The sequence below is a fragment of the Columba livia genome, chromosome 13, assembly GCF_036013475.1.
Source record: "Columba livia isolate bColLiv1 breed racing homer chromosome 13, bColLiv1.pat.W.v2, whole genome shotgun sequence".
NCBI lineage: Eukaryota > Metazoa > Chordata > Aves > Columbiformes > Columbidae > Columba > Columba livia.
This window is the reverse complement of record NC_088614.1, coordinates 3303159-3329635: the sequence shown is the minus strand read 5'-3', so window position 1 is coordinate 3329635 and position 26477 is coordinate 3303159. Positions and strand designations below refer to the sequence as shown.

The 26477-nt window shown below is 38.7% G+C and overlaps 1 protein-coding gene across 7 annotated transcripts in view; it reads right to left on the bottom strand.

The window, feature by feature from the left end:
- The window catches only part of CHD9 (chromodomain helicase DNA binding protein 9), an 88580-nt gene that overhangs the window by 54035 nt on the left and 8068 nt on the right, over window positions 1-26477 (bottom strand). For all 7 annotated transcript variants that reach the window (XR_010465890.1, XM_065028648.1, XM_065028651.1 and 4 more), the window contains exons 3-4: window positions 24809-24897; window positions 18628-20230 (exon numbers count right to left, since the gene is read on the bottom strand). Coding sequence is in view for 6 of the 7 variants with exons in the window: in XM_065028648.1 (XP_064884720.1) it covers window positions 18628-20064 (1437 nt within the window). In the remaining variant the exon portion in view is untranslated. The remainder of the gene's footprint in view (window positions 1-18627; window positions 20231-24808; window positions 24898-26477) is intronic.

Below are 26477 nucleotides of genomic sequence, written 5' to 3'. Positions count from 1 at the left end.
TAAGCTACGCGTTAGAAAACAGAGAATGTATTTTTTTTTTAATTTTGCTATGAAATCTCTAACCATATGGAAATGACATTCATGGAGATGCAGGAAGGCACCAGCCACATTTGAAGCTAAATAAAGCTGTAATGAAACCTTCATCCAGGAAGTCACCATTGTCACAAAAAAAACAAAACTGGAAAGCAACACAAATGTTATGAGATTAGAAGAACGAGAAACACGCTTGCACTGCACAAGACAATATCTGCACGTACTTAGCAACCAAAGCAACAAAAGTAATCTAATTCAGCAGAGGTCTTTTATTCTGATAAGCATGTCATGCCTCCAAAACAGTGTGGCTATAAAATAATTAAAAGGCTATAAATCATCATGCACACTGAAAACAAGCTCCTGTGACCCCGCGGGCAGGGGGGACATGGCAGGAACCGTGTCCCTTCCATGCCACTGCCTGCAAGAGCCGGGAACGGCAGCAGGTAGAGGCCGTACCGCTGTGCACGTGGAAGAGCTGGCCCTAAGAAACGCTCAGGGTCGGACAGGCAGGACAGCAGTTGCAGACTTCCCACATGTACCCCAATTCACAGCAGCCAGGGGAGCATCGTCCCTTCGGCTGTATTCAAAAGGATATGATATACTGTCTTGCAGAAGCAAAACATACACTATGTATCTGAATGATATCTTAATTAAGCTAGTGAAAAAGCAATCAAGTCACCAGACAATATCGAGACACAGAATCATGCCAGCAGTCCTCCCAATAGCTAACAGTACTTTGCTGGGTAGGTTCTTCACAGAAAGGAATTCCTCCAACGTTGTGTTGTGGGTTGCATAGGACATGTCTTCAAAGACCTTCACTGGCATGACTACTTCCCACAGCAAGAACAAATCACCGTCCTCAAGGCTTACAGACATTGTTGAGTTTTTTTGTCCCCTTGAAGGCCTAAGCCCATTTTAATTTGCTTCACAACAACCAATAGCTTAGTCACATCCTCTGCGTATTACTACAAAGGAAGCCCCAAGAAGAAAGCAAGTTTAGCACAGAAAAAACTTCCATCTTCTAGAAAACCCTCCCAAACAGTGCCTTGTCTGTTCCATAAGTAAAATGTTGCTTCTGCTGCAAGAACACCTTTCTTACAGTGGGTATGGCCATTCATGATAGAGGAGTATTACATTCAATTCTGTGCGTGCACAGAATGTTTAAGACTAAATATCTCTCCTGAATTGCATCCATTCTTGATACACTCGAATGACAAGTAATGCTTTTCCCTGGCATTTTAATGAGTCACACATTCCTGATTTAATTATATAAAGCACTTTTTAAAATAATGATTTTCATTTGTAGATCTCTTCACCCAAACACTCCCTACCACTAAGAAGTAAATTCTGACCCCAACTATTCCAACAGTAGAAAGCTAAAATTTACATTTGCCATGCTCTGAATGATTATTTTACTTCCCCTGGAAGTAGCACACACCTGCAGGAAGATGCACATATTACCTTGAGAACATAACAAGGTCTTGCTGGTCTAACAGGTCCTTCGGAAAAATCAAGATGACCTTGACATCAACTGCACTGAAAGTCGCTAAAATTAACCTGGAAACCTGATCTTCATGCACTACGACATCATCTTTGTCCATGTTTGTTACTAAACAAGGAATCCCTTTGTGCATGTCAAGTCACCAGAATAGTCTCAATATCACAACTGTAATACTAATAAATGAATCACATAACTAATAATAATCAATAGGTTTTTTTTTCCCAAATTAGCCTCTCAGTTTTTCACATTATAATCACATCAAAATTTGAAAACTGCCGTCGTTGCTTTTATGCTGCTACAATTATTAAGTCTTAAAGGATTATCCATTCATCCTTTGAATTATAAAACTGTATTTAAGAATACAACTTTGAAAAAAATACATGAACTCAACTCGGTGACTTCTGAATTCCATTCTAGTACTCAGAACTTTTTTCCTCTAGAATAGTTTGCATAAATAATTCTTCTAGCGATTTTTTTTAAATGGTGGTTTTCTAATCAAGAAGCGTACCTATTAAAAAAAAAAACCCCTCACACCCTTGACAGAGTCCATCTGTAAAAGGTTCTTTATGATCGAATGTGTCACCCACATGCACACAGAACGGAATCTCCTTTGCCAAATGGCCATCCCAGCAAAAGAAGTGATTTCCTTTAGATGATAGACTGAAATAAGATTTCCATGGTTAATTGAGCTACTTCTGCACAGCTGATGGGACGATCACCTCAACATGCAACAGGGTTTCTTTTCTCCAGAAAAATGCCTTCTCTCCCCCCACCCCCACTTCAGATTTCCTTCTGAATTGCTGTTGATTTTCTCGTTCAACAGTTGCCCCACACCATCTGTTGGAATTGCTCTGCAACGCCAGAAGCACTGGCAAATGAAGATCCATGGGGTTCCATTATTTTTCCATTCTCTTTGGTGTGTATATGGAACTATTAAAAGAGCCAATGAAGCATTCCAAACTGCAGTTCTTTCAATATGCTGATAATACTCTTCCTTCTTTTTCTTGCTTATTATTGTAGCTAATGAATGTCTCAGAGTTTACGGGATACAGAATCTCAAGTCATACTTAGGTGAAACCTAACCCAAATTAAAATAGACATGTTACAAATAGATTGAAAAGAAGGAAAAAGATACAGGGGGAGGAACCCACATTTTCCATATTTGTCATCTGTGATGTTGATAAATGAACAGCTAACAACCATAGAACTGTAGCCCTGCCACATTGCTATCTCTATAAGTCACTTCAGAATGTAAATTTGTTTACTGTGATTTGTACCTCACAAGGCATTTAGCACCAAACTTATGACCAAATGTCAAATTTACGTGGAAATGAAAACATTAATGTAAAGGTCAGCAACCTTAAATTAGTCATGTTGCACAGACGAAACACGCACCTGCTCTGCGCATCACACTCTACACAGGGTGTTGGTTTCTCATCTAAACGCTACGGAACCCAGTAATAATAGCTATAGAAGTGGGGAAAATTAGCGATAAGATATCATAGTTGTGACTAGTAGTGGCTTCTTAACCTGTAAGCCTCTGATTTGCCATATTATTTATTGGAAGAAGCATCCAGGCAGTGTGCAACGTGAGCAGATACTGGAGAATGACCCCACAGCACACGGGAACTTCCATTTGGAAGGCTTGCTTTGAAGACAGTTTTTTGGGGCTCAGTGCCAAATACAGTCAGATTGTTCTTCTGAATATTTAATAGTGGTATAAAAACTGCGTGCAACTTTCACTGTGATTCCTAAAGGAGGTACTAGGTCTGGGAGTGTTTTAAATTGCCAGGAAATAAAAGAAATTCAGGACTTTGTCATGCTTGCTTTGCCGAGCTGAAGCACTGGATGTGTGACAGTTTGCAGTGGCTCGGTATTCCGAGCCCATCACGTACCCACTTCTCTTTGGTTCTAGCCTGTAACGGTGAATTTTTCTTTGGGAAATGGCACGTGATGCCAACAAAACCTGTTGCCTCAGCAAAGCTTTTCGGGTCCTGTTTTTCACATGCAAAACTGGTAACACTGAGCACTTCTACTGATCTAAGCCCAATGCAGCGCTTATCTTTTTTTCCCCAGTAGAAGCACCGCTAAACATGAGAAAACTGTGGCCTCTAATACATTAAAAAAAATCATATCCAAGTCAAGTAGCATTGTGGATGCACAATAGATTTGAACTGCCAGGCTCAGACCAACGTCAGAGTCATGCCATACCTCTGCAGATTTTCTAAAGCCTTTAATACCCATCCTAAGGGTCAAAATGTTTGAACAAAAAAGCTCCACTACTCTCTTCCTTGTGCTCTTGACCAATCTCACCTTGCAATTTTCAGTATTATTTGGCTCCTTAAAAAAGAGCTGACCTAACTCAGTACTCTATAAAAGGAAAGTCAGGTTTCAGTTCACAGTTTGAAACAAGTCCTGTGCGAGCAGCTGGAAATAAATCTGTACGATACTTCACCAAAGACTTGTAGGCAAGAAAATAATACACATCCTTCTGATTTAAAAAGAATAGTCATTAGGGTTCAAAACCCCCAGATAAAGCCCTACAAATACATTGGTCCACTGAGATCTCATATCATCAAAGACATTCTTAGAAGGGATAAATAAGTCAGCTTCTGCTGGAACACACTCTTGTTTTTACAAGAAAACCTGTATTTAACAGGTAACACCAGCTGGCTGCTGTAACAGTGGGGAGTGGAATCCTGCAAAGCAGGAGAAGAGAACAGTTCTCCCCAACACTTTTTTTAAATGACCTTTTAGAATCCAGAAAAATATAACATTAACTGAAATGGCACTAATTTCTAGCCTTTTGTCACCAAACAGATGTCAGTTAAAGTGATTTCTCACACCAGTAAGTGCTGCTTCAAGAACCTGTGGAGTAATGATACTGGAGAAACCCAGAATAAGCTGTACGTTTGTTCTCTTCTGTAGGAAACCTTGCATTCTCTCACAAGATTAAATTCTGTTTATTTTTGCATTATATTTTAAATCCAAAGTAAGGGGACTCCCTGAACAGATATTAAATGTAAATATAAAGTGCAGTGAGGGATGCTAAAAATAACTTTTACTGTACTTAAAGATCTAAGCTTTCCTTTAGACCAAACTACTGATACATGTCTTTTTTTGGATGCCTCTTATTTCAAACAGAAAGAAAACTTCTATTAAACTCATCTTTTCCCTTAAAAGAATACAAGAATAAGATATTTTATATCCTAACTTGAAGATTGAAAACAAAACCACTTCACAAAGTGGAAGCGAACAACAGGAAAGCCCTAAATGACATTCCTCTGGAGTAATTTAGGTTTTCTTCTCCCCCTCCTCAAGGTAAATCATAATTTCAGACATTTTCCTGGGATTATTTTTTGAGGCTTTGGTAAAAAGAGAAACAAGATACAAATATTTATTATAAAAACTGCAAGAACAAGCACCACGAAGAAAATTCACACACACATATTCATTATTCTAGAAGAGAAGGATTCAGTATTCCACCTTCCCAGGTTGCAGACATCAGGTATCTTGAAAATGTAACACATAGCAACAACATGTACCCAGTATAAACTTACCATGGGCAAGATTTTCTAGTCCTCCTGCTACTATCTGCCATCTTTTTGCAAAGCAGAGGTAGCAGCGATATGAGTAAAGATGGCAAATGCCAATGTTTGACCCACACCACTGCTCTTCTGTATTATAGAGCTCTGAAGGGAAAATTAGCAAAAGGAGCTGGGCAGACACCAGTGGCCTTTTCCCTCAATGCTCCTCAATCTAAACCATCCCTACGCCACCTAAAGCCCCTGTCAGTCCAGCAAACGCCCCACATTTTGAAATTGAAAATGGCAGTGCAAAGTGGCAGCCCATTTCCACCCCACTGGGCGCTTCACCACCGGACACATCAGACGCCCCCGGGCAGTTAACGCGCTGCGGATTAACCTCCCTAACAACACGGAGCTACGTTTGCTCACTGCAGTTTCAAACTCACTGCCTGTCCCAAGGAAACACATCATTAATACCTTCGCCTGACTGGTCTCTGTCCCAAGTTGCTTGATCTAAAACAAAATACCAAGATACACTACATACACCTGCCCCAAGGTGACAGAACAGTTGTCCCTCACAGAGCAGGGGAGACTTCTGGCCCTTATTACAAAGCCGGTCTTTGATAATCACACATTCTTTGACTAAAGACTTAGAAGAAAGGTTTAACTAGGTTGCTTTTCAGCTCTCAGGTACAGTTATAAATGCACATTAAACTACAAGTGACAACTGTTCAATTTTTATCCCGCTTACTTTGAAAAGAAAACAAACCAACACAAATGAGGCTATACAAGCATGCCATACAAGTTTGTGCATTTATCATACCAAGAGCCTAGTAATTTATAAACCACTGATCAAATTTAGGCAAATTAGAAGAACGGAAATCTCAAAAGCGGACAGACAGGTAGAGAAGAGGCGTCTTATCCAGTGACATGAAACACGAGCTCAGTCCTTGCGCCTTGGAGAATCTGCATAGGACATTACAATTCCAGTAACCACAAGCTGCAAAATCCAACCCTTTGACACGCGTGATCTGCAAATTCTTTCTCTTCTCCCTGCTTTCATGTAGATTCTCATCTGACAAAAGCAAATTGGAATAAAAGCTCTGCTAAAGCAAATCTAAAGGGGCCTTCCCGCTCCTCGCCTCCTCTTCTCCATCCCCAAATACATTCACCTGCTTCAGAACCCTCTGGTTCAAAAGGTATTTCGACTAAATGGACAAACAATCAGTCTTTTACATCTCCTTTTTTGTTATTCTTGTTTTAAAATCATGCTTTGTAGTATCTAACATTGCCTTCTAACTTCTATGTTTTTCTTCCTCTCCATGCACCTAAGCATCTTAATTGTGTACCTACTGACAGGCCTACCATGGCAAATTAGTACATAAAATAGATTAAAAAGTGGCTGAATAAATACTTTGAAAAAGGCAGATGCTCTGGAGTATACCTGTGCATTTATGACCATACTTAAACTGTTGTTCCTCTACTGAAGTATTAACTTGTCTATGCATAATATCCTTCTCTAGTGTTAAATTATGATTGCAAAGGAACTTTTCAGTGTATAAATTAAAATGTATTCGCTTTGAAGTTTTTGGGAAACTACATATTCCTGAAATGCAGGGTTTATCACTCTTTCCAATACTTTAATATAGGAAATTTAATATTTTGGATAACCTATCCTGAAAAGACCCCACTTAATGTACTTCTATTCTGATTACTCAGGCCTGTTTCAATTCTCTATGCGTAATAAAAACAAATAAAAAGAATGCTCTAAGAACTTATATTTCTAACCATCCATTTCAGAAACTACTCCTTACTCGCTATACGTTTTGTTCTTTTGATACTCTAAAGCTCCTGTCCTAAAAGCAGGCCAGTCTGGTGGAAGTCTGGTGGTCTGACAGTAAAACAATTCAGATGCTCAGGTTTACATGCAGAATCAAATCCTGCAATACAGTGGTCAAAGTCAAACAACAGAAACAGTATGTTTTTTAGTGAGACAAAGTAAGTTCGTTTCTAATGGGAAGGATTATTTCAGAAAGTGCCTGGAAAGGAACAAGTTCTCTAATGAGACGGCAGCTGACTTAGAGGCCTTGTGAGTCACAAAGGAAGTTAAACATGAGCAATTGCTAAAACCGAAAACATGATTAAAAAGCCAAACAAGAGGCCAAATAAAATCCAAGCCTGTATTTGCCTGGAAATACAGAACGTTAGAATTCTGTAATCACAGTGCTAAGAATTATAAATTCAAATCTGTAATAAAAAAAAGGTGAAAAAAATACCTGAAATGAAATCTACTTCAACCACAAAAGAAAAAAATGCCGCACACAGAATTTACTGAACTTTTCACAACAACTTTTATTGTGGTTTTCTTAAAATATATCTTTTTTGTAGCAGCTCAAATGAATTTACACTAATCCACAGAAACTGTGTTGCTAACTTCAGCTCAGTACACAAATACGACCAAGTGAAGCTGTAGCAAGCAGATGCAGACCCAGATAATCCAAGTCCACACCACTTAGGAGAGCATCATACCCAACCTGGGTGAACAACAGAACAGCCCAAAGCGTCCAGGTGCTGCCATCCAGCTCACAAAGCAATAATATCTGTGCCAACAACCCCCATATCGAAATAAATGCAAACTGCACCACACGCTTTGAAAATTAAAGACACAATTACATTTGCCCGCTACAGCTTCACGCAGTTGAAAACAAACCGTAACTGTCATTTGCATGTATAAAATTACCTCATGTTAAAAATTGGAAAGGGGTAGAAAGAGGTGCACAAACTCTATCTAATTAAAATTTTAAAAGCCACATTTTTTCTGCTTTACTAGACAGTTCTTCACACTCAGGAAAACCTAAAAACTGGCATAAGAAGCCTGCAGGTTTGCCACCCGCCACTGCAGGCTCAGCTTTGAGCTCACTGGGAAATATCAAGACGCAGGACAAACTTTTCAACATGGTACATATGGACATAAGATTCCAAATAAAGCTTCAATTTTAGAAGCTGCTACAGCTTTAAATTGTAAATAGCAGCTGAAATGTTGACTTCATTTATTTGTAAGGCAAAAAGAACATTTGAGTAGCCTATACATGCCTTGCAAACTAGAGGGCATGAAGTTGAATGTGTTGAGATCACCTTTGAATCCAACCTCTTCACTACACACACAAGAAATCAAATGACATAGGCACTATTCAGACTTACAGTCTTCGCTCTAAAAGTATTCAGGTTTTAGCTACTGTTTTCTGTTCAAGTAGTCTCAAATCAAGCAATTTTGTTTACCTTTGGACAGAAATTATGATTTATACAAGATTAAAAAAATCTTTAAAAATGCTGATTTCGATGTAAACAAAAAAAAAACTGGCTGCAAAAGTGTGCAGAGCACAAGATCACAAAAAGACTCAAAATTAAACTCAGAAAAGACCTTTCCTGCTTCCATTTTCCCAAGCTGCTACCTGCCCCCCCATGTCCTGATTGGTGGTCACACTTTTGTGTGCCATCAATAGTTTAGTTTTCTCATGCTTTCATTACCAACCAGAGAGGAAGACCAGAAGGCAAAAACCCACCCAAATCACCTCCAAAACGAAGAGCACACAAGGAGCTTTTGTTAACCCAAACCCCAAGCTCAGCATCAATGTGACACTGAGAACCAGCCCGGGAGCTGAGCAGTACCTGGTTCTTGTCAGAACTTAATTTCAGTTTAAGTGTTCCTTCTACACCTCTCATGGGAGTGGCCTTGCAAGAAAACCTTTTTATAATTAAAATCAAATCCGGTTTAATCCTTATGAAGTTTACTGCTGCCGCTGTTTCCTTATGCTCCCCCTCAAAACCTCTCTGCTTGTTTTTCTGTCCCGGAGTCACAAGTCACCACAGTTTTGAAGGGCTGTGAACTGCAGACCTGCCCATGGTCTATGTTTTTGTACTCTTCTGCTCCTTAAAGGAGTCACTTAACCTCCTGAAGTGCCAAGGGCAAGTGGGCAAGAACTGGGAGGACTCGCAGGAACCTGCCCGGCGTTTGGCGTTTGTCTCCGCACCTCAGCTGCGCAGCTCCCAACAGGCCGGGCAGGCCTCAGACCCGACAGAACACAAAGCCTCTTCCACAACGTGCTGTAACAGTGTCACTTACCAAATTCCACTCTAATTCTGTACTACATCAGTGCAACGGTAAAATAAAATTCCCAGGGAAGTGAAGGAGGTTACTGAGAGCACGAAGGCTCCCAGAACAACGCGCAGCACTGACCATTGCCTTGGGCAGGGCCTGGAAGGGATTCTGCAAAAATACTGGCAACCTCCTTCTGAATTTTTTAGTTTTTAAAAACCTATGCATTTTCTCTGCTCGTTCATGGCAGAAAAATGAAGCATGGTGAGAGGGATATGAAAAGAAGAACATTATTTGATTCCATATTAATAGGGAAATACTGATCATGAACTATCTTTAAATCGGAACAGACTGCACATTCAGAAAGGCTAGCATGCAAGATCTCTATTTACAATAATTTTATTCACTAGAAGCAGTTAAGTTTAAAAGTTTCCTCAGTCTCTAGATGTGGCTTTTTTTGGTAGCATTCCTCTATACCTCACAGAGCAACAGAAATGGTTTTTCAATGTTTGTAATTTCAGACACACAAAAAAAATCAGCTCTTAACATGCATTAAACAGCAGGGACAGAAACTGGCAAAATAAATATCTTTTAACATCAACAGCCAGGGAGTCACTAATATCATTTAAACCAGTACAGACTATGCAGCATATTTCCATTTAAATTAAAGGGGGCATACTTCTTCCACTTCAATTCAAACCAACTTCAATATTTTTGTGTCACCTTCCATGCACTACTTCAACAGCTCGCTGTGCCAGAATCTCCAATACAAAAGAGCACTTGAGCATTTTGGCAAGCCTAATGAAACCACTCCTGTTGAATCTGGTTTTCTCAATTAAATATTCCTGAACAAAATCCTTCCCCCCGGTTGAGGAGGAAAACTAGATGCCTACAGAAAAGGAAATAATCAAAAAGAGGGGATGGTTTGGAAATGGTCACAGGTCAGAGGATGCTACTGGGGAGCAACAGGGTTTAATTTCAGGCAAAGAAAAAATGCAGAAGCAAAAAAAAAAAACCCAAACTGTTTTTCCCCAGAAGTCTCCTAAAAGTTTCTAGAGAAAGAACATAACACCAAGAGCTTCACAGAGATAACCATCGTTACAAACCAGCAGGGAGCATGAACTTTTGGTAGGGGTCAAACATTACAAGTTGCAAGACCGGTCTCCAGCAACATCAGCACCATCAGCACAGCAATAATTTTTTATCTCAGCTGAGTCTGGCTGTTAGTAAAAGCGGCAGGACTAGACCCAGCGTGAAGGTCAAAACAGGGGAAACTCTTATTGTGTTTAACGGCGATAAAATCAGCAGAACCCGCTGTGGGCAGGGAGCGGGATGGGATGGCGTGAACACCGCGGGGAGCACCAGCACCTTCTGTCCCCAGAGACTGCAGCCAGGTCACTGTGTCTGAACATCTCCTGAGATCAGGCCAAACCTCTACACGTTGGCCATCCACTGGTTTTCCAGCCAAAAAGCACGCCGGGCTGGCACCATAAAACGTGTCTCTTTTCTAGCACCCGGAGTTGACCAGGTGCCATCGTGTTCTACCACCTCATTGCACCTCAAGGAATCTCCACACAGTGATATAAACAGGAGCTATGACAGACACAGCAAAATAAATTCACCTGATCTTTTAAAAAGTTGTTCTTACCAAACTCAAAGATAGTAAAGACACGTCTGATTTTGTCACTCATATGTTCCTTAAATTAATCCACCTGCCTTCCCTGTGACAACCGTGTGTGGAACAGCTGGTCGCTGCTTTGAAGAACCCAAGTTCCCGCTACAGCAACATTTCCACATGGAGCTGAGCTGTTCCTGGGCCTCAGGAGTGGCTGCTACAAACCTTTTGGAGAGAAGAAAACCAACCCAAATGCACTGCGGCTTCCAGCACTATTTCTTACCCTTCTGCAGTACAAACCCAGGCACTGTGAGCCACAGCATGGTGCAAGTCACTAAAACCACAATAGCTGTGTTTATCTAGGAAGTTTGCTTAAAATACTGTTAAGAAAATCTCCTTCTACATGAGTGGTACTCAGCAAAGGAGACAGTACAGGGAAACAACTGTTTTTAAGATTACTCTTAAGATTATTTTAAAAACATGTCAGTCAGAACTCTCTTTCTGAAACAGTGTTTCTAATGATAACAAACAAAATGCTCAGAACCAAAATATTTGTGATGTTTTCTTTAACACTAAGGTAAACTTCCCTTTTCTTTCCAACATATAAGCTAAATTGTGAAATCACAAATCATCTCTTACAAGAGGCCTTCCTATCAATCTATGAAACCAGTTCAGGTTTGCAATTCAATATGCTACTGAATAGCATTATGTGCACATATATGATAGACCTCTAACATTGAAAGGACTTTCAAATACAGACTAACTCCTGGAAAGGCAGTATGTAAAAGATGGGAACAATTTCCTAAGATATAAATTAAAATGCTGGCCTTCACAGGGAGACATCAAGGGAGCAAAAAACGCCAGTAAGTGCAAACACAAGCCAAATAACCCCCACAAAAGAAAATGTGCCACATTTATGAGAGAAAAATCAATCTCTACTACAAATTACACAGCTTTCAAAAATGTAAGATGTGTCAACTGCTTCCAGCCTAGAGCTACACTCCTAGATACATTTATCAAACTTACTCAAGTCCACATAAGAATTCTGAGTCTCATAATCCCAGAAATCCATTCACTTAAGAGTCCCCAAATTGAATTCACTCAACAGCTGAAGACAGACACTGTCTTGGAAATCCACGTAACCAGCAGCTTGTGCAAACTTCTTAACCTGGTAATGAACAAAACACCACCCAAACCTCTCCAGAGGTAGACGGCTGTTAGGTGGACAAAGCGCTGGAAATTCATTTGATCTCTCTATATATTGAAAATTAAAGTAACAGCAAAAAAGAAACTGTAAAACCCGAGTTCACAAAGCACAGAGACATTTGGACAAAAGCAACATCCATTTCAAATGTACTTCAGAATCTTTGGTTCCAAAACCACGCTACTGGTTAACAAATCTACAAGTTCTACCTCTCTCTCAGTAACAGTTCACTGACACTTTATAAAGTGTTAATTTTCCACAAAATGTCTCAAGATGCAGCGCTGCTCTGGAAGTTTTAGAGACAATGGTATGTTTGAAGGCACTCAGAAATTCAGATTTTAGTTGCAGCTCCACGTACAATTATTTTGCCTTTACTGCAGATAGTGAAGCTTCTCCTCCCTCCCTCCCCACCACTGTTTCTACATTTCTTCCTGTGCAGAAGAACTACAGTTACCTGTTGCTGTCTTTACAAAACAATTTCAGATGGGGTTTGTCTTCTCTTTTCTCTGTAATTCAGTTCCACTTCTTCCCGACACCGCACGTGCACAATTACATCAATACTCTCACGTTACTGAATTACTTTCTGGTTGTTCAGTGTTAACAAGACAGCTGCTTGCAAATAATTATTTAGATTATTCAATCACACTTCTTCTGCAACATTATTAAAAAATAATATCTATTTTACTTATTTTTGTCAATTAGTCTCGCCTTGTTATCTCCAGGATTACTCCTGTAAGCTGACCCAGCCAAAAGCTTCCTTCCCATGCTTGCCATCTGTTAACTACTTTTTAGAAAAACGCTTCATTTTTGGCACATTTTAAAGACAGTTATTGCAGTCATTTAATGAGTGTGCAATTATCTCAGGAAAAAAAACTATATTCTTAAATTATAACAATCATTACAACAGCAAGTACTTGGTTTTCAAGAGGACACATATACAAAGAATGGGACGGCCTCATTATTTGACAGGTGATGAAGGTTGAGAGAGACTTAAGAAAAGCATCAGCGATAGCAAGAAAGATTCAAAACAAGAAGAACGATGAAACAATTTAGCTCTACCCAGAGATGGTAATTACTAACAAACTCATAAAACCCTTAAAGCAATAAAGCAGATACTCTGGTGCATTTTCTCTGTTCTTAGAAGTCCAGCAGTTTTGGTCTTTCCCTTACTATACAGCTGTATTTTGAAAGGAAAACCAAGGGAAATGAAAAATGGATAAATTAAAAGTTATAATAAATATTCACCAGTAAATGTGTTAATCTCACAAACATGTACTTCCTTTCCCCAACATAGCCAATTTGTCATTTTAAAAAGAAATAAAATGTATTAAATGTTTATATAAAACTTAGATAAAATACATACAAAGGGAAATGCTTATACATTCAAGAATAATAAATAAATCTATCAAAATATCGCTATCTTCAGTGATGAATACAACACTGGCAAAAAGCCACAGATTAGTAAGGAAAACATACTTTGTCCAGCTATAGTTTAAAAGACTTAGTTCATTGCAGGAATGTGCTCCTCGAGCTCAGAGCCGATGTCCTGCTCCTCTCATTAACTGTGCTTTTGACACAGCTTCACCGCTCCCGTTCCCGCTATTTGTGCCTTTCTGAAAATAATAAAGCAATAAAAGCCGCAAAAGACGGTACAAAGAAGGTCAGCAGAGGGATGACTTTCACAACTTGTACATGCACGATAAACCCATTAGGTGCTGGGAGATGACAACTGAGGAGCAAAGTCATTGAGCTCCTAACAAGGAGAGTGAAAATTGCTCTTCAAGCACAGAGAACTAAATGCAGAGCATACAACTCCTACAAGTGTTTAAAAGGCAAGTTCAGGCAGAGATTTACTTTGGTTCATATGACGATGTCACCCCCAAAATTAACCGTAATTCAAGGAAGAAGCGCACTATAAACGCAGTGAATACGCATAGTGGGAACTATACTGGCATTATTAAACGTTTTAGGAGAAAGAATAAGTTTTAAGATTCTTTTGGTTTAGAGATTGGCTTTCTGGGGGGGGTGGGGTATGGTTTTTTACATTTCATCATTGCAAGATACGATTTTTAATGCCCTCACCCCAACACAAACACTTACTGAAACAGATGTTTCAGTTTCAGTTTTCAGATGATGCAAAGCATGACACATTTTGATAGATGTGTTTTATTATGCCCTGTCCCACTGAAAACTGTCATCCACTGTTTCACAAGCAAAATATAGAGCAGCATCATAATTCTGCAATCTGATATTGTAACAGGACTTTGGAGCCATAACCTATAGACATACTATGCAAAATAGCCAGTCTCCTCTACAAAGAATTTACATGTAGTGTGATCAGTTCATTACTTTAAAATATTTCTCATTACAAGCTCACTTAAAATTAAACTATATAGAATGTGAGAAATACACTCTGACAAACAGTTCATCCTTGACTTCTACACATCTCCCTTAATTGCCTATATCATTGGCTTGTTGTACCTCCCATATCAGCCACAAAAACATCCACTGCTTACTATGTATTTCTTCCCCAAAAGTGCAAGATTTCCTATACAAGTAGAACAGCAACCAATGGCAGAGTAAAAAGCTTACGAGTGCAATAATCACCTAAGAGGCTCTGCCATCCTGACACATAGAGATGTTCCAGGTACGACGCTGACCAAGCAACCACCTACAATGGTCAGACTTCTCTGCTTAACTTGCAACAACGACAAGACAAGTCTCTGAAAATCCAGTGTCAGCTGTTGCTCTAAAACAAGTGCAAGCATAAAAGCAGTTGCATGTTTCAAGTCAGTTTTTACAAAAGAGCCAGATGAAGATACTGTAACTCATGAATATACTGAATTATCAAGTTATGTGCCAAACTTTCAGTCACAAAAGGGAAAAAACCCCATTCATCTGATTTAAGAACTAAGTCTACCACCTTGTCCTATAGCACTTATTAATGGAAAACTATTTTCCAGTTTAATCTCAATTACTCTGCTTTCAGGTATGTAGCCAGAAGAGAGCAAAACGCCACAGTGAGATGACTGTAAACAGTTTATACTTCAGATTATCTTTCCAACTTCCTTTTTCTTCTAAAGATGCAGAACTGAATGTCAAATCCTGTATTTTTGCCACCCTTTTTCAACTTTATTAAAAGCAAATAGATTATGTATCGAAACAGTTTTAAGTGAAGTTCAAAAGATCAGAAGTGTTTTATTAGTCAGACTGAGACTCCATGAATCTTCAGTTTACTTTATGTTCTCCCACTCTGATGAAAAATGCATGATGTGAAATTAAAAGGAACAATTTATTTACAATTATAATCTAATTACAGCAGGCATGGAAAGTATAACAGCAGCATAAGACATTCTAGATTGTTTTTAGTTCTGCAGTAGTATTATACTGAACAGACTGTATTAATTTTTAAATGAATTTCTTTCAAAAAAATATCTGCACAAGTAAAAATGTGATGAGCATACTTGCTTTCAAATAATGAAGCAAGTATTTAATGTTCTTAACTTGAAATAACTTCAGCATAAGTGTAGTTAAAGATCTTTGCTTGTCTACTGTTGAGTCCATTCCAATAGCTACACTTTGTTAACTATTTCATTAAATAAAGGTTTCCTTTCTGAAATCATCTCAGTCATTATCAAACTAAAACTCATCAAAATAATTCAAGCCCTATGTAATTGTTTCCTCAACATGCACAAAAGCCAGTGTGAAACATTGTCTTGCTAAACAATAAACATTTCACCTTAACTATTACATATACAAGTAAAAAAAATAAATGCAAAATCCCTTCCCACTGACTCCTGGCCTAGAGACACCCAGTTTGTCAGAACCCCCCTTTTCCTCCCTAGTTAAACCTTTGAAAAAAGCTCATGCTGAACAAACTCACCTTGAACTTGAAATTCCACAAAGGGATCAAAGAATAAGGGTGAGAATTAGAACTAAACGCCCTCTTGGAATTGTGATCGCACAGCAGACAGATCGGAAACGCTCTGCCATCCTTTGCTGTTGCTGCTGGTATTCCACACACCGCCGATGTAAAGAGGCTTCTCCATCGGCTGCTCTGTCGCTCCCTATCAATACGTTCCTCAAACAGCTTCACAGCTACTGCTTCACAACCGGCTGCTGAAGGAAACTTTCAACTGCCGGCTGATTAGATAAACTTAAGGTCAGAATCCAATTTATGCAATTTATTGCGTACCCTGAAATAATAAAAACCAAACCACGCAGTTTCATAACTATCTGTTTTCTGTCTGTTTCATTTAGAAGTTCCGGGGGAAAAAGGTAAAGTTTTAATACTGTAATGTTGCTCTGTTTTCACACCACCATAAAAATTAAACCCAAGCCCCCAAAACCTTAAACCCCCTCCGTACGTCTCGGAACTTTCCCTCTATTCCTGGTCACAAACCAAAGCGCTACAACTGATGTCAGCAGGATTGAAATGTATCTTACAAAGATTGTGGTGTATACAATGGAAAAGTCACACCACCAAGAAGTTTTATTAGACTTTTTGCCTTGTATCCCACGTGCTTCTCACAACTCATACTGACCCTGCTCCTCCTCCCCGACCTAAAAATGAGAATGTTTGCCAAAACCAAGAGAACACATCTCCTGCCATCATCGCGTTAATTGAGCCAATCTCGATCGCACAGCTCTATAGGTGTAATACCAACATCACACCGCAATTCTACACAAAAAAATTCACTAGTAGCAATTGGAAATTATACGCTCCATAAAGACAAGCAGAAGTTGTAAAGGAGAAGCAGTCTGCTTAACCAAGACTGAACACAAAACGTGTTAAACCCTTATCACTACACTAATGACAAAATTAAAGAGGGGGAAAAAGTGTTAGATTGGCTCCCCCACAGGCCTGTGTCCTGCAAACCAAGCAGAACCAAGAGTCAGTAGTGAAGTTCCTTTCTTTTCCTTCCTAGCACTTTTTTTTCCAATAAGACACCATTCTATATTCTCAGGTAGGGAGAATATAGGGGACAAGAATATAAAGACGACAGACAGTCATTACCACCTTTTTAAAGCTGCCGGCATGTACATATTTGATGTCAGAATTGCCTCTATTTTCAAAGGCACAGATTGAAAATTAGGAAACATTCCCAAATACAAGTCAAATTCCAACTAGAATTTAAAACAGGAGTTTAAAATAAAAATTCCCACTTTCACTGTTCACATGTACGTGGATTTCAACAGACGGTCCCACAATTTTGGAAACCCCAGATAACCAGCGATGGCAGCTGAATATGTGCACTTATCACATGGAAGCTACAGCTCCCTCTGCCAAATTAGATATTGTTTTGGCATATAATGGAAGAAGTTTCAGTCACCCCTGCCAAACCTAACTGGGGCTGAAAGCTGCCGGGCAGAGCCAAGCTGTGATCATGGTAAGGTGCGAACTTACAGGTAACACTGTCACTGATACCACTCTTCAAGCATTAACAAGGAAAGCCACCAAATTGGTCTCCAAAACCACAGCAATAGCTTTGAAGATTGATACATTTTAAAAGCGGAAAGAATAATTATTTGTGCCTTTGGTTATTAAGTGTCTTCTCTATTCGAGACGTATATTCTTTTGATTTAGGATTTTTTTTGAGCTGAAAAATGTGCAAGAATCTCACATATGCTGAGGTTTCTAACTTTACTTGTCCTATTTGTTTTTGAAAAGCTTAGCTACTTTGAGACCAAAGCAATCCAGAAACACCAGTCTGTAGTTGAATTTATGGACACTTACATGCTTCGTATAAAAGATGATGACACAAATGAAGATAAAGATAACCATTAAAAAAAATGGACTTAATATCTCAATTAAAACCATCTGAAAATTCCCTATGTTATGAGAAACCACTTGCAAGGCTAAAGGATTTTCTTTCTCAACTCTTCAATGCTCACACCATTGTAATTTCTCTCAGATAATCTCAAAAACGCTGTCTGCAAAGTTTGTTTCTCTTGTATATCATTAAAAAAAAGTATGATATCATATTTATGCCACTCGTCCTCTGTGTGGATGGCTTTCATACTTGCAGTAGATGTTCACATTACGCTAAAACAACCGCAGAGTTTTTTGGTTTTGCCAAAAGTAACAAAATCAAACACAGACACAGCCTTTTATATGTTTTCTATTATTACTAATCACAACAAAAACAACAAAAAAATGTTGTATTTTTAGCCAATGAGTACGAGCACAAAGACACCAAGGAAAGGACCAAGGTGCAACACAACCAGCGCAATTCTCGCAGGAAATCAGCCACACAAACCTATTAAAGCTCCTACAAATATCTCACTATAAGTACTTCAAAAGACAGTAAGCCACTATATTCACACCAAAACCATAAAACTGTGTTTCTCTGCTCTACTTAAGAAACATAAGCATCAGAAGGACCGGCACCATATTCTCAGGATAAATATTTCAGGTCATATAAACTGGTTTTCTGCAATGGTAAGAAAACAACAGGAGAAAGCAAGGTCTGCATCAACAGAGTGGGTTTCTTTTGCCTAAACGAGCTGTTATTTAGACTTCTTCGGGGTCAAGTAACAGCTCAGAGACGTCAGCTACAGTGATTTAGCACAAGCTCCAGTCCATATTAATCATTTCACCACCCCAACCAAATCCAACAGCTCACCCCCGCCCCCCAAATCCCTCCATACCTGTCCCTGCAAGGTGACACGACCCCGGTCCTGCAGATGCTGATGAGAAACCGAAGAGTGCCAAGGATGGACCTGGCTTGGAGGCTGTGCCCGAACGAGGTCAGGCGAGGGTGTTACTGGCTGTGGGGTGATGTGGTGGTCCAGGTCATGCTCCAAAACATGGCTTGTGCTATCCTGAACAAACGCGGAATCGTCGAACTGCGGCAGAAGGTCCTCCTGGAGGAGGTCGTCTGGATCAAGTCCTGTAAATGGTTCACTGTGAGTCTCAACTTGATGAAGTAAGTTATCATCTAAAGATGTAAAACCGTTGCTTTCTATAGGGTCGGTGAAATGGCTTATCTGAGAAGCAGAGCCAGCAGAAGCTGGGAAACTAATATTCACAGGAGAGAGTTTTGAACTACTAAAGTTGCCCTGAGGATGCGCAGAATGCAACATTTGAAAACTATTTGAATTCAGCGGTGTACTAGGATTCAACATGTGCTCCGTCGTTTCTTGCTTGGTCCCTGTTTGAGATGTAAAGGCATCGCTTCCAGTGAAGTCGGAGATCGAGTGTGTCTGCTGGCTGGTAGAAAGAGCTGTCGTAGGCTGAAGAAGGCTGGTTGGAGAAATGTGGTTGTTAGAGTAAGAATAGGGAGATGAAAATTGTTGGCTATTATTGACAGAACACGGAGTAATAGTTGGGGACTGTCCATCAAAATTTCCTTCTTGATTCCCACAGAAATGTATCGAAGCGCTCGCAGCTTGAGAAAACTGCTGAACGGACAGAGGCTGCTGTGAAGTGGATGGATTAGAAACCGCAGGCGGGTGGTTAACACTGACTCTGTGAGACGTGGACACGTTCACTTCCATGAAGTCTTTCGGCTGACTCAGAGCATCCTGCGCCGCGCCGCTCCTGCTCTGCGGCGGCCGTAGCGAGGCACACTGATGCTGCGGTTCGTTAGCCTGAAATAAGGCAAAGTCATGGTGTGCTACAAAGCTTTTGTTTTGCTGCATAGACTGAGAATGTCCTTGGTGAAAGGGGGACCCATTTTGATTGGAAACGGTCGTGGCAGTTTGATGACCCCACATAGGGCTCCCATCAGCCACGTCTGGAAACATCCCATTGGATTGGTTTTGCGGATGAATTGGTGAACAACTGAACTGAGAGTGCGGCGATAAGACGTTGTCAGCTGAGCTGTTAAAGGACTGATTTACTGAGTGAAGTTTCAGTGAATCGTACTGACTCAGCTGATCAAACTCACTCATCTTCTGTTGATTTTGAGCATCTTGCACATGGTTCAATGAGTCTATGTGCAAAGGTTCAAATTCTGCACCCAAATTCAATTCATCAACAAGTGAAACAGGTCCAGGTTGAACAAAGGCATCATCTGACAAACCTTCTAATGTCTCACTAAAAAGATTGGCATCATCAAAAAAATCCATCATAGGATCAGTCATCTTGATAGGTCTCTACTGCTTTTGCTCTCAACTCCAAATGGAGTCAATTTAGGCTCTCTGCAGTGAACAGAAACAAATGACATCCAGCGGTCACCACCTTATCCACGGCATGCCAACATCCATTAGTGCTTCCGATGAAACGTTTGTCTTAAAGTGTTAAAGCATCCTATAGAAGAGAAGAAAAAAGAGAGAGAAAAATTACTTCCATGACTCTCCTCCTCACTTGTTCACATCCCCAGCACTTTTACAGATTTTTGATATTTTGATCATGTCGTTACAGTTTAGTTAAAGCGTGAATCAATTAGGTTATTTTTGCTTATACTCGATGTTCTGTGTAGCATTTATCACTTTTGTCCTTTATGTAATTAAAGCAATATTTGATGTTTTAAATGTAATGGTTTCACTTTTTCATTCAGTTTGCTCTATTACCTAAGCACAATTGTGGATTCTCCTTTACCATTTTCATAGAATTACCAAATTGTAGCAGAATTGTGGTTTTAGTTTTCCAGAATTAAAATGTAAATGTAGAACAAAATCATGTAATACACAATATTTACACAATAATTCTGTCTGTTTAAGCAAGAAACTTGAGAGGTTATAAATGACATTTACAAACAAAGCTACCTTGACTTCAGTAGGAAAAGATTAGTTACTCTGGTTCTTCTATTTAAGTTGCATTAAGTAAGATTCTAAAAAACTAAGTTTTATCTCACTTAAAGACATGATTGAGCTCTTATTTAAAGGAAGGGACAAGGGGACGAATGCAGTGACACAGCCAAAGATAAGCACATGAAAAGAACTACCTTTGGTTCAACAACGGAATTTACACACTTACATAGTCTTGAAACACAAGTCTTTTTTCTTTTTTATTTATTCATAGCATCGCTGAGTGCTCACCAATTAATTAGCTTCCAATCAGGGATTTCAGACAGCTGAGAAAGATGGTTAGTTTAACTTTAGCCTAAAAACCTGCACATTCCCAGCGTAATCAAACAGAATGGGAAATGAATGAAAATGTCTGCCTGGTATTTACCCCTCCAGGTAACTAGTAAGCCTCTAGAATAGAATAACAATCACTTAAAATGAGCATCTTCATGGAATAATCCTTCCTTTGTCCTGTCAATCCATATATCTACTATGAAGAAAAAGGGAAAGAAAACAGCCACAGCTTTTAATTCCTGCTCCTACTATTAATAGTACTAATAGTAAAGCTTCCTTTCATGCTCTCCCTCTACTTCAATTGCAATTCTTCATTAATGAACTCTCCTAAGAATATGATGAGTAGAGAAGTCTTCCAGAAACGGACACCCCGGAAATGTGAAATGTTTTCTGATGGACAGGGCTTGGACTGAACCCATTAAGTACAAAGTGTCTTGGACACGCTGATGAAAACCTGTTCTGCTTATACTCCTAGTCTAACGATCGAGCGTTTTGCCCATAGCCAGAATAAAGCCTAACCTAAATTAATCAACCTTATTGAAGGTTTGGGTGTATATATATATGTATATATAAATAAAACTTCTGGTCTACACAGCAGAAGGACAGACGGATCCTGTATCACAGTGAAAGACACCAACTAGTGACATCTCCCAAGTACTGATTGGTATGAGTGTTAATTACTATGAGTACAGAGAACAATCATGCTGTAAAAAAAGACAGAGAAGCTTAGGAAGCAGACAGCTCAGCACAGCAAAGCAGTTGTAGATTCCAGACGATACAGGTACAACTTATTGCTTAAATTACCATCCCAAGTCTAACATAAATTAGACCCCATTATCTTCCAACACTGATTAAGTTGTGGGCTTATGATTAAAAGCAACAGAATGATGACTTTCCTGGTATCAAACACCTTCCAACAGAGGATAAACCACCATCAGGATTCAGGAAGATTATGTGCAGGATTCTAATACAGTTCTCTCTCATCTCGGGATATTTTGACTCAAAAGATAAGTCAGGGGAGAGCTATTTTAGCTAAGAGAAGACAACCAAGTCAGATTAAGCATGAGGAAAGAATATCGTAGACACACAACAGATGATCTAATTAAAGAAACTTTCATCTGGGGAAAGATCGATGGAAGTGGTGGCAACCATGTGTAAAATGTCATGTTCCAGGCTATCAAGGACTCCACTGCTAAAAACTCACATTTGAAGCCTGTATCAATAAAAGTTCACATATTGAGACTGAGTATTAAGAGCTCAGCAGGCTGCATTCAGCTCCTCTGTTATCCCCAGACATAACCCGTATTTTGGCTTCTTTGCTCATAACCCAACAAACAATTTTCAGCTTAGTTTTTCCTACTTTCTTTCAGCATGAAGAAAACAAAGGAGGAAAGAAGAGACATATAACACAAACTCTCTTTTAAAATGCAAAGGCTTTATAAAACAAACGGTAGCAGGCATGAAAAGGAACCAAATCCTGAAGATGTCAGCTCCACTTCAAGGATCAAGACGCGTAGATGGATGGATGGCACAGATGAACTTGCAAACCGAGAAATCTGAAGGTTAGATACATGAGAAACCTCTCTGGGCTAATTAGACCTATGTAAATTTATTATGAAGAAAAGAAAGGTTCTCTGCAAAGAGAAGATCATGCAGTTAAAAAAAAAAAAGAGACAGCTTGTTTTTTGACCATAGAAATACTTTAACCCCTCCCTAGCAATTTTCTTCAGTGTCTACAAAATTAATCACTTTTTTTCAAGTTACAGCAAAGCGTAACTTGGAAATTGAAGGATATTTGATTCGGAGGAACCAGTCTGTCACATCAAGTCATATTCCAAATTTATTAAGCAATTGTCCTTTTTGTTTCTCTCTGCTACACTTGAATCTGAGAACATCAGACGCTCATCTTGCAAACTGTGAGGGCATATGAAGACAAACTGTGATGCATTTCTGAACTTCACTGGTACACAAGTACCATTTTTCTGTCCCTTCCTTGAAAACAAAAAACAACCACACAAAAAACCCCAAACAAGCAAACTAAAAAAACCACGAACAAAACCCAACCCTACCTCCTCACATTCAACTGTTACAGGGCGCTAAAAAACAGACACTGAATAAACCAATCACTTCTGCACAATATTCCGAAATGATAGTGATGCTCTCTCTCCATATTAAAACCAAAAGATAATTACACTATCATTATTTGTCAGCTTGAACTACACATAAAGCTTTAGCCAAGTTCAAAAAGCTGCAGTAAATTAAACAATACAGAATTTACTTCCCACTGACACGCCAATATAAATGATATTCTATTATAGATTTAAAGATCAATGTACACATTAAATTTAAAATGCACAGAGGGACAGCACAAATTGCTCAAAATCCCAGAAACGTAGTAAAAAACCCAGAACTTTCAGTAGAAATGAGCTCTTTTCTTCCCTAACAGAAACTAATAAGTCTTTATACAAGAGTGCCATGGTATCTGTAGCTAAATATGGACAGAAAAGGTACATTTTCTCTTATTGGTATCACTAAAATTAGGAGAAAATTTGTTTGGGTATCTTGTTTCATTAAATTAAAAAAACCACATCCAATTATATATATAAATATGCATGATTTTATTTTAAAATTGCTTTTTATTGGTATGCATTTATAATTATTTTTGACTAATGAGCCATCCCTTTAGTAAAGTCATACCCTCAACATATTGGTTTCGTTTAGAATTCTATTCTGCTGCAGAGTCACAGACATAGTGATAAATACCCAAAAGGTAACCCAAGTACGTTGCATTTTGATTTGAAGATTGAGAAGAGAAAGATTTGAAACAGATGGTCTTCAATTAAAATTGTTATGGTCATCCATAAAAGTTCGAGTCAACCAATATGACCAATGACAGCTCACTGGGAAAGAGAAACTGTCTTCCAATATAAGTACAGACACATATCTACCATTCTCCAAGATGTTTGTGTTCGCTGCAAACGGGCCAGACACTAAAGAGAAATTACATCACAGAACTCTCTGTATGAAGTAGTATGATATCAGAAAGCCTCACAGCATATGTTTGGGCCACTTAATACATCCACTTTAACATTAATTTTTAACTCAAGGTAAATTTACAGTGTGTCTAAATTATATTCCAGCAAGCAGTGCTTAATATATAGAGTGAACACATGGCAAATTCTCTAATGTATGAAGCAATCATAGGGGTTTTTTAGAGCCCTACAAAAATTAAAAATACTAATAGCATTTAGAAAAATTCATATTTTCTAGTGAGATTTTTGAGGTGGTTTTGTTTCTGCTGTTTTGAACTGTGGGTGTATAATAACACAAAGTTTCTTTGGATTAAATATGTTTCATATCATTGAAAAAAGTGTTGGTTTTTTTAACTGCACAAAATGCAGATCCTTTCCTTTTATTGCTTCCCGGGATGGAGTCTCTTCCTTCCCAAAACTCCAAATTCAAAAGATGTATAGGGAGATGCACAATTATGGCCTGTCGAACTGCTATATATCAGAAAAGAAATCTCAAATCACAGACCAATTTTTACATTATTTACCTATATACCATGATGTTTCTCTGTCTGTAATGCTAAGAGTTAGAGTGATTTATTTAGAACACTGGTACTTAGATATATGAATTCCAAAGTTACTTCCGAGCTAGCACAGGCACCTAAAGATACCTATACTATAAATGTGCCTGATTAACCTATAAGACATAAAAATCAGTTGCTGAAATATTCTATATTAAAAATATATCACAAGATATTTAAGAAAGGGGGCCAAGTCAAGATAAAGAATATCCTTACCCATGAATATAGAACACATCTCTTTAAGGAAGAATTAAGGAGCTCAAAGATGTGCTTTAAATCCAGATGGATACCTCATCATTAGAGACCTGAAAATGAAACATGGGAAAGTCACACAACAACCAACTTCAGGAGTATACATTCAAATGCAATAATTTAAACTCAAAAGTGTAATAGACACCATCAAAATAAGAACACCGAGATTAATGTATAATAAATAGGCAATACCAAGTGCTTGTTTTGCAGGACCACTGGAAAACAACCCAACCCTACAAACCTCTAAGAGAGAAGGATCGTCTGCCAGAATACTGAAAGTTTTAGAGCAACTTTAAGACACAATATTAGGAACAAAAGAAAAAAAGAAAACAGGTTTTGAGGTTAGATTTTGAACCTGCCAATGCAAAAAGCCCTGTAGATATTCTCTTTTAACAGCAATAAGCTGTTCCGCACTGACAGACGGACGTACCGATCACAACTGACACGGCCCTCCAGGGTGTGACAGGTTTATCCCGTCCTGGCTCAACTTGAGGAGCTCTCAGTTCATCTGGAAGAGGCTTCAAAGCATTGCTCGGTTGGAGGGAAAACGTGCATGGGGGAAAAGCAAAGGCTTCTAGGGCCTGTGCGTAAAAGCCTCAAAGCAAATAAAAACACCCTCTGACACTAAAAGACAAACAGTTAGTTTATGAACTCACATGCTGTACCAGTCTGCTTCTCCAAAATCAACGCAACCCTTTAAAAAGCACACCCATTCTCTCCAAGGCACAGAGCAGCCTCCAGTTCCAACAAATACAGATTTCCCTTTCCCCAAATACAGTTTCTTGGTGACAAACTCTCAAACAGCTTTGCAAGAATATTAATACAGTTCAACCTTTAGTCTTTATTAAAAGATACAGTTAGAGAATAGACTGCCTTAGCTTATTGAATTACTTGCTATATTGCTTTTTGTTCTCTAACAACGATAGCATATATTGCTGCATTAAGAAGCAGACCTTCACACAAAGATTATTTCTTCTCCTCACATCTTTGAGACAATGTTGTAACATGTCAAAGACATAAATTGGTTATAACAGCTATCAAAAGCCTGCAATGTTCCAGTAAAAAAAAATTATTCAGTACTAATTCGGTACATAAATTATCATTTTTATCCTCCTTTTACTATTCAGTAACTTCAAGACTTATTCCAAGGTTGCTAAACCATCTCTGCTGTACATTAATAGAGTGACTTAAGTAATATGCACAGATTTTTCTCTAACATTCATAAACAATAAGCATGTGCCCAAACACACACGTAGATGAAGGCTGCTAAAATATTTCCATATTTGTTTGCTGTGTATGTGAAATGACATGAGTTTTATATCAGAACAGCAAGACAACTTCCTCCAGTTGTTCTGGTTTTCTGTACTGGAACTCCCATCATGCACAAGTCCCTCTCACATCCAGAAAGGACAATCAAGTTTGAAACTATTTAACTGTTCAGTTTTATGCAGCATTTTGACATTTTTTTAATTCCTAAACTTCTGATTATTTAAATTTGTTGACTAAACAAAGTTATACTATAAAAGTTTTACAACATCTAAATTAACTGAATAGATGCATTCAAAAATTTCTTTTTAATTGAGAGTTCAACAGTATAAAAAAGAACCCTCATTCACCTGTAACTACCAAATAA